The sequence below is a fragment of the Rhinolophus ferrumequinum genome, chromosome 3, assembly GCF_004115265.2.
Source record: "Rhinolophus ferrumequinum isolate MPI-CBG mRhiFer1 chromosome 3, mRhiFer1_v1.p, whole genome shotgun sequence".
NCBI lineage: Eukaryota > Metazoa > Chordata > Mammalia > Chiroptera > Rhinolophidae > Rhinolophus > Rhinolophus ferrumequinum.
In genome coordinates, this window is record NC_046286.1 from 43708993 (window position 1) to 43722032 (window position 13040).

General features: G+C 35.7%; 1 protein-coding gene across 8 annotated transcripts in view; it reads right to left on the reverse strand.

The window, feature by feature from the left end:
* SYNCRIP (synaptotagmin binding cytoplasmic RNA interacting protein) overlaps positions 1–13040 on the reverse strand; it is a 29131-nt gene that overhangs the window by 7846 nt on the left and 8245 nt on the right. For all 8 annotated transcript variants that reach the window (XM_033098531.1, XM_033098520.1, XM_033098578.1 and 5 more), the window contains 4 exons: positions 6009–6144; positions 4840–5045; positions 2304–2453; positions 1904–2025 (listed from right to left, as the gene is read on the reverse strand). In XM_033098531.1, the coding sequence (XP_032954422.1) occupies positions 1904–2025; positions 2304–2453; positions 4840–5045; positions 6009–6144 (614 nt within the window). The remainder of the gene's footprint in view (positions 1–1903; positions 2026–2303; positions 2454–4839; positions 5046–6008; positions 6145–13040) is intronic.

Below are 13040 nucleotides of genomic sequence, written 5' to 3' on the forward strand. Positions count from 1 at the left end.
TTTTTAGCTGTCACAGCTTGGGGGGAGAGTGTGCTACTGATCTCTAGTGGGAAGAGGCTAAGAATGCTGCTAAACATTCTATAGTGCACAAGACAGTCCCATAACCAAAAATTAACCAGCACAAAATGTAATTGTAGAGGCAGCCGGTTAGCTCAGTTGATTAGAACGTGGTGCTCTGAACAACAAGGCTGCCGGTTCTAGCCCCACATGGGCCACTGTGAGCTGTGCCCTCTACAACTAGATTGCTACAACTACTTGACTTGGAGCTGATGGGTCCTGGAAAAACACACTTAAAATTAAAAAAAAAAAAAAAGGGAATTTTAGAGACTGAGAAAACCTGGTAGAGTAGATAAAAGTGAAAAACTTGGGGCCAGACTGCCTTGGTTCAAATCCAATTCTATTTAATTAGCTATGTGACCGACCTTGGCCAAGTTGACATCTGTGCCTTAGTTTCCTCATCTCAAACTGGGGAACAGAGTAATTGACATAAAGAAACACAATTAAGAGTTAAGTAGGAATATGTGCTGTAGTTTTTAAATATAAAGAGAATCAATAAATGACTACAGAAAGTTAAAGTGCAAGGATCACATGCAGTCTTCCCTTTTGGCCTGTTCTTTTCAAATATTAACAAATAAACTGACATTCCCCCCCCCTTATATTTAGTATCACCCTCCATCTATCAAGTCATAACTACAATTCCTGTAATCATACATTAGGTAATCTAATATAATCTCCTATACTTACATTCTGCCACTAGACTAATGAACTATAATCAGTTAACTGTGTTCTGAAAGACATGAAAGTTATTTTCACTGCATAAAGTATACAGGGGTTTGAGATATAGAGCATTAGCTCCCCCTTCAAATCCTAGCTCTTTGTAGCTTGTTTTCTTTTATACTTACCACCAAGCCTATAAATAAAGCATTTTGTTTCTTTATTCCTGGAACAAGTATAGATAGATCACTTGGATAACAATGGTACAAGACATCTTACATAATTTAATCGGATCATCTTTTAAAACTGAAGAAATTGAGGCTCAGAACTCGCCAACTTGCCTAACTGCACAACCAACTGCAGAAACTAGAATTTGATTATTTCTCTGATTATGAAGTAGAAATAAGAACGTCCCACCTCTTCTTTTGTATCCCACATATGGCAATGGACAGAAAACTGGACTGATATAGTTAAGTACAGTGATTATTGTTACTCCATCGAACAGCAGTTATCCCTCTTCCTCCTTAAAATCCAATTACCAACCAATATTTTTAAATTGCAAACTTTTCTTACCCAGCTAAAAGTTTCCCACTGTCTTACTCAGCAGATATCCCTTTACAGATGTTAAAAAAGATTCAACTAATCAATACAGCACATTACATATTTGTTTTCTTACCTTAATAAACTACGTTGATGGCTTACGTAACTATTCATTTCATTTTTCAAAACCTACGTATAGTGTATGAAATCTTTGGGGTGTCAAGAAACAATGTGTATTGGTAAAGTAGTCTCTCACTGGTACAAAGGAAGCTGAGTTTATCATAATTGGAGGTTTACTATGTCCTACCTCTGAGAAAAAACTCTCTACCCTTTAACCAAATGTATTAAGACTTTTGGATAGCTAATACTTAAAAAACATATTCAGCAGCACATTTTGTAAAATATAGTAAGAAATATCCTAGATTTTCATTTATTACACAAAATTCCAATTATTTAGAATTATGAATATTTTCACATTATGGTCAAAGAGCTCAATAAACATTTCTAAACATTCTTAGCATTTCTCTGTGCCTCAAAGCTTTCAAGTCTTTGAAAGGTAAAGGCATTTATGGATTTCACAGGTTTGAGCAACATCTGTTATTCACTAGTTAATCTACCAACATTAAAAATTTATACAACTTTCACTTACATTTGATTCTTTGCTGCTTGCCTCTGAGCTTTTCTTTCTTTCCTTTTTTGATCTGGTGGCTTAGCAAAAACAATTTCAATATTTTCTCCCTCCAAGTCCTTGCCATTCATTTCTTCCATAGCCTTAAAAAAATAGGTGTTAATTAATATGAGGCCATCAAAATAAATGATTCACTTAAAGATAAAAAATCATTTCCATCATTAATGTTGGAAAGATGAGATAAAATAGGGTTGTTAGACTTTATTTAAAGATCCAGCTCTTCTTAGTTAGGCAATTTGCTAAGGCCTATATAAGTTAGCTTGAGTAGATTATCTGACCCAAGTGTCCTTCAATTTTTTAAAACATCCTGATTCTAGAATGTTTAGTCTAATTCAGATGCCTATATTTCCCCGTTATTTACCTTGACAGCACCATCTCGCTCATCAAAATGAATGAAAGCATAATCTTTTAGTTTCTTCACTCGTTCCAGTTTCCCAAACTGACTAAACGCCTTTTCTAAAATCTCTTCTGTTACAGTATTGGCAAGGTTGCGTACAAACAGCACTTTTACCTGAAATTTAAGAAAAAAAAAAAACAGAAACTCCCTGTATATTTCCAAAGGGTTCAACTTCCAAAATGCAACCACCCACCCTGCAAAATTAACTTTACTTACAACTCATTAGAAGAATATCAGAAATAAAAAGATAGACGAAGTTTTCATTTGGGTAAATACCAAGAAGTGTGACTACTAGATCTAATGGGTAAAAAACCTGAACAGACATCTCACCAAAGAAGACACACAGATAGATGGCATATGGACATATAAAGAGATACTCAACATCTTATGTCATTAGGGAAATGCAAATTAAAAGTGAGATGCCACTACTCACCTATTAGAATGGCCAGAATCTAAAACACTAACATAACCATACGCTGAGGATATGGAGCAATAGGGATATTGGTGGGAATGCAAAATGGTACAGCCAATTTGGAGAAAAGTTTGGCAGCTACTTACAAAATTAAACATACTTTTACTATATGACCCAGCAATTGCATTTCTTGTTATTTACCCAAATGAACTGAAAACACATCCACACAAAAATCTGCATGCAGATATTTATAGCAGCTTTGTTCTTAATTGCCAAAACTTGGAAGCAATCAAGACATCCTTTTGTAGATGAATGGATAAACTGTGGTATTCCCAGACAATGGAATATTATTCAGAGCTAAAAGAAATGAGCTATCAAGCCATGAGAAGACATGGAGAAAACTTAAATGCATATAAGTAAAAGAAAATTAGCTTAATCAGCTATATACTGTATGATTCCAACTACATGACATTTGGGGAAAGGCAAAACTATGAGGACAGTAAAAAATCAATAGTTCCAAGGGGTCTGAGAGGAAGAAGGATGAATAGGCAGATCAGGGAGGATTCTTAGGGCAGCGAAACTATTATATATGACAGTATAATGGTGGATACATATCAAACATTTGTCAAACCCACAGAATGTACAACACTAAGAGTGAATCCTCGTATAAACTATGGGCTTTGAGTTATAATAATGTGTCAATGCAGGTTCACTGCATTTAACAAACGTACCACTCTGGTGTAGATGCTGATCATGAGGGGAGGCTGTGTGTGGGCAGGTGATACCGTTTCCCCGAAAATAAGACCTAGTCGAACCATCAGCTCTAATGCGTCTTTTGGAGCAAAAATTAATGTAACACCAGTCTTGTTTTACTATAATATAAGACTGGGTCTATATACTATATACTATACTATACTATACTATAATACCGCGTCTTATATTAATTTTTGCTCCAAAAGACGCATTAGAGCTGATGGTCCGGCTAGGTCTTATTTTCGGGGAAACGCAATATACAATAACTGTAGTTTCTGCTCAAAAAAAAAATTTTAAAAGCCCATATGCTTAGTAGTTTTTATTAGTCATTATTTTGCCATCAAAATGGAGGTGGTTATTTCCTAACAATATGAATACCATACCCTTTGAGATAGCTATTGAACATTTAACACTTAACACAGGTGGTCAAAACTAATCAGGACCTGCTTTTAAAATCTTAGATAAAGGGGGGAAAGAGTATTCAAAATATTGTTAAGGTGAATTCTTTCAATCCTGAAAGTTCCTCCGAGTACAATTATAAAATGTGACCTTTTGGGCTAAGAAACATTATCACTTCCTCCTAAAATACAAAAAATAGCATCCAAATTTCTTAATCTAAAGTGCTAACCCAATGAGAGCTTAATAGGCGAGAGGAAAAATAGAATCTTAAGAATCTTCTGTGCTCAAGACCACTTATCCTTTCAGTCTTCACAGTTCTAGCATGTCACTCTTCTCTTTAAGTGATTTAAGTGAATTTGTTGTAGCTGCTAGCCTATAACCATTAAGGGGGATTCTTAAAAGACAAAGGGTAGAATAACTTAACCGCAAATTGCACTACTGAGTAAAGTGTTGACTCAAGAGCTATTTGTTCTCATAGGATGTCTCAACTCACTGCTGAAGCAGGATACCTAATAATAGCAAAACCTTGTAACTGCAGCAGCTCTGCTCTGGCCAATACAGTTCACTATTTTTAGTAGAAGTTTTAACACAAAAACTATGTAAGCCAATGGCGCCATTCTCAAAAATTCAAAGCAATTGCTTAGAATCCACACAAAAATGGAAGTGAACCATCTCCACAGCATGTAGGCTAACATCATCATGAGTATGACAGCTACACAGTTATGGCCAAGTGTCCACGAATAAATCTCCGTATTCACTCTCCAAGCACATAGTACTATTTCTGCTGTATGGCCTTAATAAAGAACATTTCTTACTTCTAAAAATACGGTTTAAAAAAGTACACAATCTCTTTTATAAGTTCTTTTTTACCCCTCTCTAAATCCTTCCCTTTCCCTCCCATCAACCCCTTAAAAAATTTAACTTGACTGCCATTACCTTTGCCATAACCTCGGGATCAGGATCTTCTATGGGATCAGCCCATTCAACAGTTCCAACATTTCCCCAAACCTTGACTTTACCACTCATTAATCTACGCCTTGCCTGAGCAGCTGTTTTGTGATCTTCATATTCGAGGAAGCAAAAACCTCTGTTTTTTTTCTTGTCGTCTGGTTGGTGGTATAAAATGACGTCTGTAAGACCCTCTGAAATTAAGCAACCATTCCAGGGAAATTAGATAAAATAACAAGCCAAGAACATGTAGATCAAAAGGTTTATTTTTCTAATACTTGAGTATCAAAATAAAATATAATCGCTTATCTTTACAAATTTACCTAATCTATACTTTCAAGTGTTCCCAACACAGAAATTTCCATGAAAAGATATTCATTTTAATTAGACCTGAGGACTATTCTGCTTCCATTAATGGCAGAGGCATAAAATCTTTACATTAACTGCTTTAAAAAAGTGGCAGTATAGGTCAGACAGGTTAAGTATTTTTATTACGCAAGTAAAAACTAAAAATTTTTAATGACACTTTTCTAGCCTCAGATATCAATAGCTTTATTTCAAATGAAATAGTGTATTAGTTATTACAGAAGAATTTCAAATGTTCCTGGATACTAATAACAGGCTGGTAATTTGCTAAATATTCTAGGCAGAAAAAAACGTTTTAATAAAAGCAGACTGTCATTTGGAAACTTAAAAAATGCTTTACAGTTCAAAGAAATTGCACCATATTAACAATGTATAGTATCTGCTTATAGCAAGAGTACTTATTAATCCTATAATGTGGAAAATCAAATCATTACACAACAAGCAATCCTACTAAGCATGTCAACTACCCCTAGAAATGCATACAAATACAAAGAAATACAATCTTCCAAATCAAGGGATACGCAACGGTGATTCTACAGACTGAATTCAAATCCCAGATGCATTCCTTACAAACTATGTAACATTCAGCAAGTTAATTCCCAAAATCCTTTGTGCCTGTTTTTCTTAACTGAAAAATAAGTTACCTAGCTCTTATAGTTGAAGTGAGAGAGAATACAATGAATGAGTCAATAAATGTAGTGTTTAACAATTGTGCTTGTTAGGTTTTAGAGAAGTAGGCAATTAACTTCAGTATTAAAAGATACACCTCCATCCAAATAAATCCAACTTACCTGTTACTTTGCTAAATTCTTCAAGAATCTGTTCCTTGGTTTTACTCTTAGGAATAGAGCCCACAAAAAGCCTATTGTTGGCAACCGAGATGCAGACACCAATGTGTTTTCCAGAACGAATTTCATGATTATTATACTGAAAGGGGAAAAAGTACACCATGTTTTTTAAAATACTTATAATATCCTATAAGTGATTATAGAAAGATATGTATATCCCATATACAAACGCAACACTGTTTCTGAAGAATTTTCCTTTTAAATAATAGTTACCCTTAAGGCACTGTTGAAGGGAATTGTAATCTGAGACAGATAGGAAGACTGTACTGACAAAACACACTAAACAAGTTCATGTGTTAAATTAATGCAAACACACTAAACAAGTTTATGTATTAAATTAATGCAAAAACTGTCAAGACCTTGGTCGGGAAATAGGAAACTTGATAAACTAGCAATGAGGTCTGGAGCAGACCTGATTCAAAATTCAAAATGGCTGATTCCACATTACCTTAATTTCTACTTAAATCCATCCTGCCAACCAGTTATCCTCATGCAAGGGAAACTGATTCAAATACTAGCAAGCTTTCTTTCTGTTACCCAGCACCTAAATTTATTTTTCGATATCCCCTTAACCTTACACAAAGTTGCAATAAGTAATTTTCGGTTTCAAATACTTAAGTCTAAAAGGGAGAATCTTGTAGTCTGAATCCAACCCTATTTTTTCGCGCATTTCATTTTCATGAAGACTGCAATAAAATTGGAGAAAAACAAGTAGATTATAGTGAAAGTATAGAAGTAACTATAAAACTACAGTAAAACGGAAACTTAATCTTCATGTAACCATATCCTATAGGAGGGTGAAATCTGAAGAAGAAAAACGCAATCTGTCCAAGTGACAAATCTACTAATCAGTATTTACAAACCAAAGTTCAAAAGTAGTCAAGTATCTGGAAAAGTGGAATATATATACACATATGTACCAATTAAAACCACCTCAAAATTTCAAGGTAGTGATAATGGTGGCAGCAACAGCAATTATTGATTAATCCCCCCATATCTGGCCTCAAAATCTATCTTGAGCAAACATACAAATGAAGCTATACAAACTAAAGAATCAACATGAACTTTCATACCACTTACAAACCAGCCTTATGGCAAAAGTTGGCAAAATTAAAACCATCCCTCTCCCTATTATTCCCTTTCTTGCTTAACAGGTACATAAAAGAAAACACACATTTAGTCAGAAAATTGATTCCTCCCTGTCCCTCTCTCCATCACAAGATATTCAAAATTAAACATAAAGCTCAAATACCCTTACTCCGGTTCAGAAATAGTTGTACTTTCTACCCCATTGACTCAGTTCACTCTATCCAAGTCTCTGATCATGATCCCAAGATTTTCTATTCTCTACACTTATGCCAGAGACTTTTTTTCTTTTAATGACAATTTTGCCTATTAAAGAAAAAATCTCTCAAAAGCTTCCCATCACCAAAAAGATAAAGTTCAACTACTTGGACATCACTTAAGTCTGTCCTAAAAATCCCTACTACTTTCCCTGTCTCTCCATAATACCGTCATCTTAGCTATTTACATCATTTCTCAGTTTTCATACTGTTAAGCCTCTAAATAAAATGCTTTCCCTGAAACCTCCACCATCCAAACTCCTCTGCATACTTGTAGATTTGTGCTCAACCATCAAAATACTCTACAATCCCTAAATCCTATAAAGGTCAACAAAAACACACTTCTATTTTAACACAGAGCAATAGTTCTCAACAGGATTGACTTTGCCCCCAAAGGGGACATTTGGTAACGTCTAGACATTTTGATTACCAACTAAGGGTGGGAGGCTTGCTGCTGGTATTTAGTGGGGAAGTAAAGGCCAGAGATGTTACTAAACTATAATTCACAGGATAACAAGGAATTGTGTTGTCTAAAACATCAATACTACTGTGTAGGGTTTCTGGGCAGGAATTCCCACCCGTTCTCGGGAGTGTTTTGTTTTTTTGTTTTTTTTTCTGCTTTTCCGTTCCCGAATCCCAAGAAAAGTTGGTCGGGAAATAGGGAAAATCGGCTCCTTGAACTCAGGTAGTTGGTGGTATTGGCCATCACTTTGTGGAAACGATTAATTGTGGAGAAAACAGTTCACATCTCGAGATTCCAGAATGGGAAAGCGAAAAAATTCCTGAGAACGGGCAGGAATTCCCGTCTGGAAACCCTAGTACTGAGGTTGAGAAATTGTACCACAAACTGTTTTCTCATAGGATTTATATTCTATTCACACCAAAAATCTCTTAAAACTTGAAATATACAGATTACCTGCAAACAGTAGGGCTATGGTTGAATCCATCACTGCATGAGATTATGTGGACAAGTAGACCACAACACCCGTTTCACAAATAAACTAACGAATTGTTTTAAGACGTGCATTTCCTAGATTTTTTTATAACCTAGCATCAAATAAATTAAGTGAAAGTCAATGGCTTTCGGTTTGGTCATCTACTCTGTAACTCCAGGAGTTGACAAAAACAATTAAAATATCAAAAAGAGAATGGAAGGTAATACAAGTATTTTGAGAAACCGGAGTTATTTTGAATTTGACAGGATGTGGTGTCTGTCATTTTCTCTTTTTGTATTTTAATTTTCCAAATGTTCTAAAAGCAGGAGCTGTTTACTATAAGAAAATACCTGTTTTAAAAAAAAAAACTTGTAAAACATAAAATTCTTGGTAATACCATTTCCATCAATATTAACAACGCTGCTTCAAAGTAGTAATGACTATTTCCATTATTATCTATAGCAAAGTTCTTCCTTTCTAACCCGTTATCACTAGCCCTGCGATGGTTACTCAAGGCAGGGTAGGTAGAAGGTATATTTAGGAGGCCGTGATCTTTGAACAACATTAATAACACTGAAGATTTGGCAGGATTTATAAAGTAAACTGTAACTCTTCATCCCTATTTTACTTGAAACTATACATAACCCATAAGGAGTAAACTGGCTCTCCATTGAAAATAGCCATTAAAGGAGCAAAGGAGATTTTCTGAGCATATTATTCAAATAAAGCTAAATAAAGTACCTAGAAATAAACATTTCTTGAAGCAATGCCCCATCTTCCATCTACAGATTAACCATGCGCTCTCGTATGTATATCTGAATTGCATAACATTCCTCACTCTTTAAAGGCCAATCTATCACCATAAATTAAAAAATAAACTCCGTATCCCAGCAGGTGGGTGGGTGACAGTGAGTTAGATGGTACAAGGGCATTACAAAAATTGTCCTGAACTCTAACAGAGATTCTCATTTACTGATAAACCCTAACTCTCAAGAGTTAGTATGTCAGAATACTATCATTAGGTTTCAAAATTTGTAAAAAGTGATGCCTTTTCAAACTCTAGGAAGGTGGGCACTGACGTTAAGAAATTTTAGAAATATACCGTATTTTGCTGCGTATATAATGCACATTTTTGGTCCCAGATTTGTGAGGGAAAAATAAGGATGTGCATTATAGATGGGTACCACCAATTCCGTTATCTATATAAATGTTTTTAATTCTTTTACTTATGCAATAACGACATCCGTATGCAAAATAATACCCCGGAATACGATAATCTGTTTTGTTGAACTTACAATGAACTTGCAACGACGAAGAGTTCTTGGCCTTCTATGATGTGTAAGTACCATAAATTTGTTACCAGTACGTAAAATTTCTTGTACCATAATATGTCAAAAAATAAATGCTAAAATTCCTTTGTAACACCAAAAACAAGCACTTGAATGCAAATAAATAAAAATTTGAATTAAAAAATTAAACCAAAAGATTTTTTTGCCCCCTGAAAGTTTGGGTCAAATACGTAGGTGTGCATTATACATGGCAAAATATGTAGCTTTCAGATCCAGTACCACAGTGAGGTAACCATATAAAATAAAGATGCACTTTGAACATTAATCAATGCAGTTTCCGTATTTCAAACACCAAAACAGGAGTTGTACAGTCTGGAACATTTGTCATCTAGGCTCAAAATACCAAGTCACTTTTTCCTTCCCTCCTAGCCAATCACCAAATCCCCAGAAATGTAGTAATCTCAGATCTGGAATCTGATCCAGAAGTGGCTGCTCAGTCCTAACACTTCTTATAGCAGCAAAAACCATTACCTGCCAAGCCTGTCCACTTTATTTTTAAATATTTCTTAATTACAAAGCGTTCTTTACATTAAGTCAAAATTTACTTCCCTAAAAATTCTACAATAAATCTATTTTCTCCCCCCAAATGACAGCACTTCATACACCTGCACACAATGCTCATGACTCAATTGTTCTCTATGCTTAGCTAATCATTCCTTCCCTGATATTAGCAAACAAAAGTACTTCCAAGAGTAACCAGTGACATCCATAACATAATATTGCAAATACAGAACTTAGACTGAGGAGTCTACAATTAAGCTAGAGACTATTACTAATATTCCACTTCTAGACACCATGCCTCTATAACCTATAGTCCATGATTTTCTTAGCTTATTTGGCAACTACACCACACTGCTGACTCACACTACAGCTTACTTGTGATATTAGTTGTGTATACAACTTGTCTTTATCCCCTCTCAATTCCATCTTGCTGATGTGAACTATCTGTCCCAGGCTATCAAAATCTTTTCATATCCTATTATGCCATCCAGGGCATTTATCACTATACCCAGATTCAAGGCAACAAACATTTCAAGGGCAGTCCAACTATGCCCTCATTTGAATCACTGGTAAAAAATGGAATAGAACCTACAACATACTACTACCTATCATTTCTCCCTTCAAAATCTTTAACCTCTCTCCTTTCTACTGCTGCCTCTGCTGGCCTTTATTCTCTTCATCCAAACATCCTTCATTATTCTACCATTTACATCATGCTACCCACAGGAAAGCCCAACATGTTAATGGCTCCAAGTTAGCCCAGCAGTCATGACTAATGCCTCTGGCACCGACTTTACACAAGTTTTATCTCTTCTTTCCACAAAACACTGTTTCAACTAGTCACCTATTTCCTTCAATGTCCTGCTCAAATCTTTTTATCACAAAGCCTTCTCTCACAACCCCAACCCAAAGCAATCTCTCCCTTCATCTCTCCGTTACCCTTTGAACCATCTGCTTCCACTTTAATTGTAATTAGCCTCTCATGTCCTATAAAGGCTAAAGAGCTGAATCAAATTACCTTATATGTCCATAGTAAAAGTTTTCATGTTAAAAACAAACTAAATATTTGATAAACAGCTACTAAAATATTTTGTGGACCTACCTTGTCAGCTGCATTCATCAAAATGGCTGTACACATTACACTGGTGCATACAACCACTTTGGTGAATCATCAGTAGCTATAAAATTAACTTTTAATGTGCAAATAGAGATCAACCATTCCAGTGTTTGTAACACAAGCAATATTAGCATTTTCAGGAGGTATTTCCACTATACGGGACTCTAATGGGCATTGCAGCACCAGTGGCCCTAAACTCCAATTCCAGCAGCACACCACACAAACACATACATACACACTTGCCTGCCCTTCCTCCTGGTCTTCCTCCTGATGACAACATCAACTACTACACATGCTTCCAAATATCCCGGGGGGAGGGGGGTGAGAGAGAGAGCTTCATCCCCCGTTAATCTACCATAATCCCTTTGACTGAAGGTAGCACAGAACAACTGCAAATGGAAGCTAGAAAAGTTTGAAGTAGCAAAATGGCTCTTGGCTAATATGGGAATATTACAAATTCTTCTGTCAAATAATGGATTAGATGGGACTGGTCAGCAAGTCAGGTTATTTATCCAGCACCTATTATTACACAGGGCACTGTTGTAAAAGTCGGAGAATACGGGAAAAAAAGAGCTTACATTCTGATGGGCAGAGAGAGAAGCAAATTATAAAGTCAAGAAATTCTAAGTACATCTAAGAATTTTATTTTATCATATTCAGGATACTGTCACAGAGCAGTTGGGTGCTGCTCAAAGTCAGAAAAGACCTTCTAAGATTGATAAGGCAGCAGCCATGATAGCTGGTTGAAGTGTTAGAAAGCAGAAGAGCAGAAGGCAACCTTGACATAGAACTGGTCACAGCTTAGGTGGAAAACAAAAAAGGCAAAGTATGGATGGAAGGGTAATACAAAAGAGTAGGAGAGAGGTAATAAGAAACTTGATCAGATAGGGCCTCCTTTGGAAGGCATTAGAGCTTTCAGCATGGGAATGTTGTGATCTAATCTATGCTGCTGAATGGTAAGACTGTAAAAGAGCAATGGAGAGCAGTGAGAATGCTCTCGAATGGTACTTTAGAATGGTGGCAGCGGTGAAGATGGTAAAAAGTGGCTAGATGCCAAAAATATTTTGGCAGTAGAGACAGGACTTCCTGAGCTCCTTTTAACACTACCTAAACCACTACATAATTTAAAGATTCAGGCTATCAGGTGACATAACTTGTACTGCTGGCTTAATTTGTTATGTCTGCTTAATAGGCACTCCTAAACAAACGTGGTAGATATCAAACTAAAGCAGTATGACCTCAAGCAAGCCACCCAGGCTATTTACTCTTCTGCAGAATGAAAATAAGTTCACTTACCTTGAAGAACAGACTGAGGTAGTATTTAAAGGTAATAATGTAGCACCTAGAACAGTTCCTGTACCTTAACAAGCACTCAAGTGGTACGATTTACCTTTTCATAAATTTAGATCCTGCTTTCCTAGATTATCACCATTTAGACTAATATTTTTGTTCCCCAAAATACAAGGCAGGTATTGGCTGAAAATAGTCATTTAAGAAGTTTGCAGTTGCTTCTAACTTCATGTCTCTTATTCAGCAGTTAACATTAACCCATTTTTTTTTACAAGTAATTCAGATACATATTTAAAGTCTACAGCTTTTAATCTAGGAGGAAAATTAATGCTAATCACATCAAAAAGTAAGGCCGAATACATAACCTATTTCAACAAAATATTCAAAGCACAGGAAAGCAAGAGATGGTGCTTCAATCTTGTCTGATCTATAAGAAATGC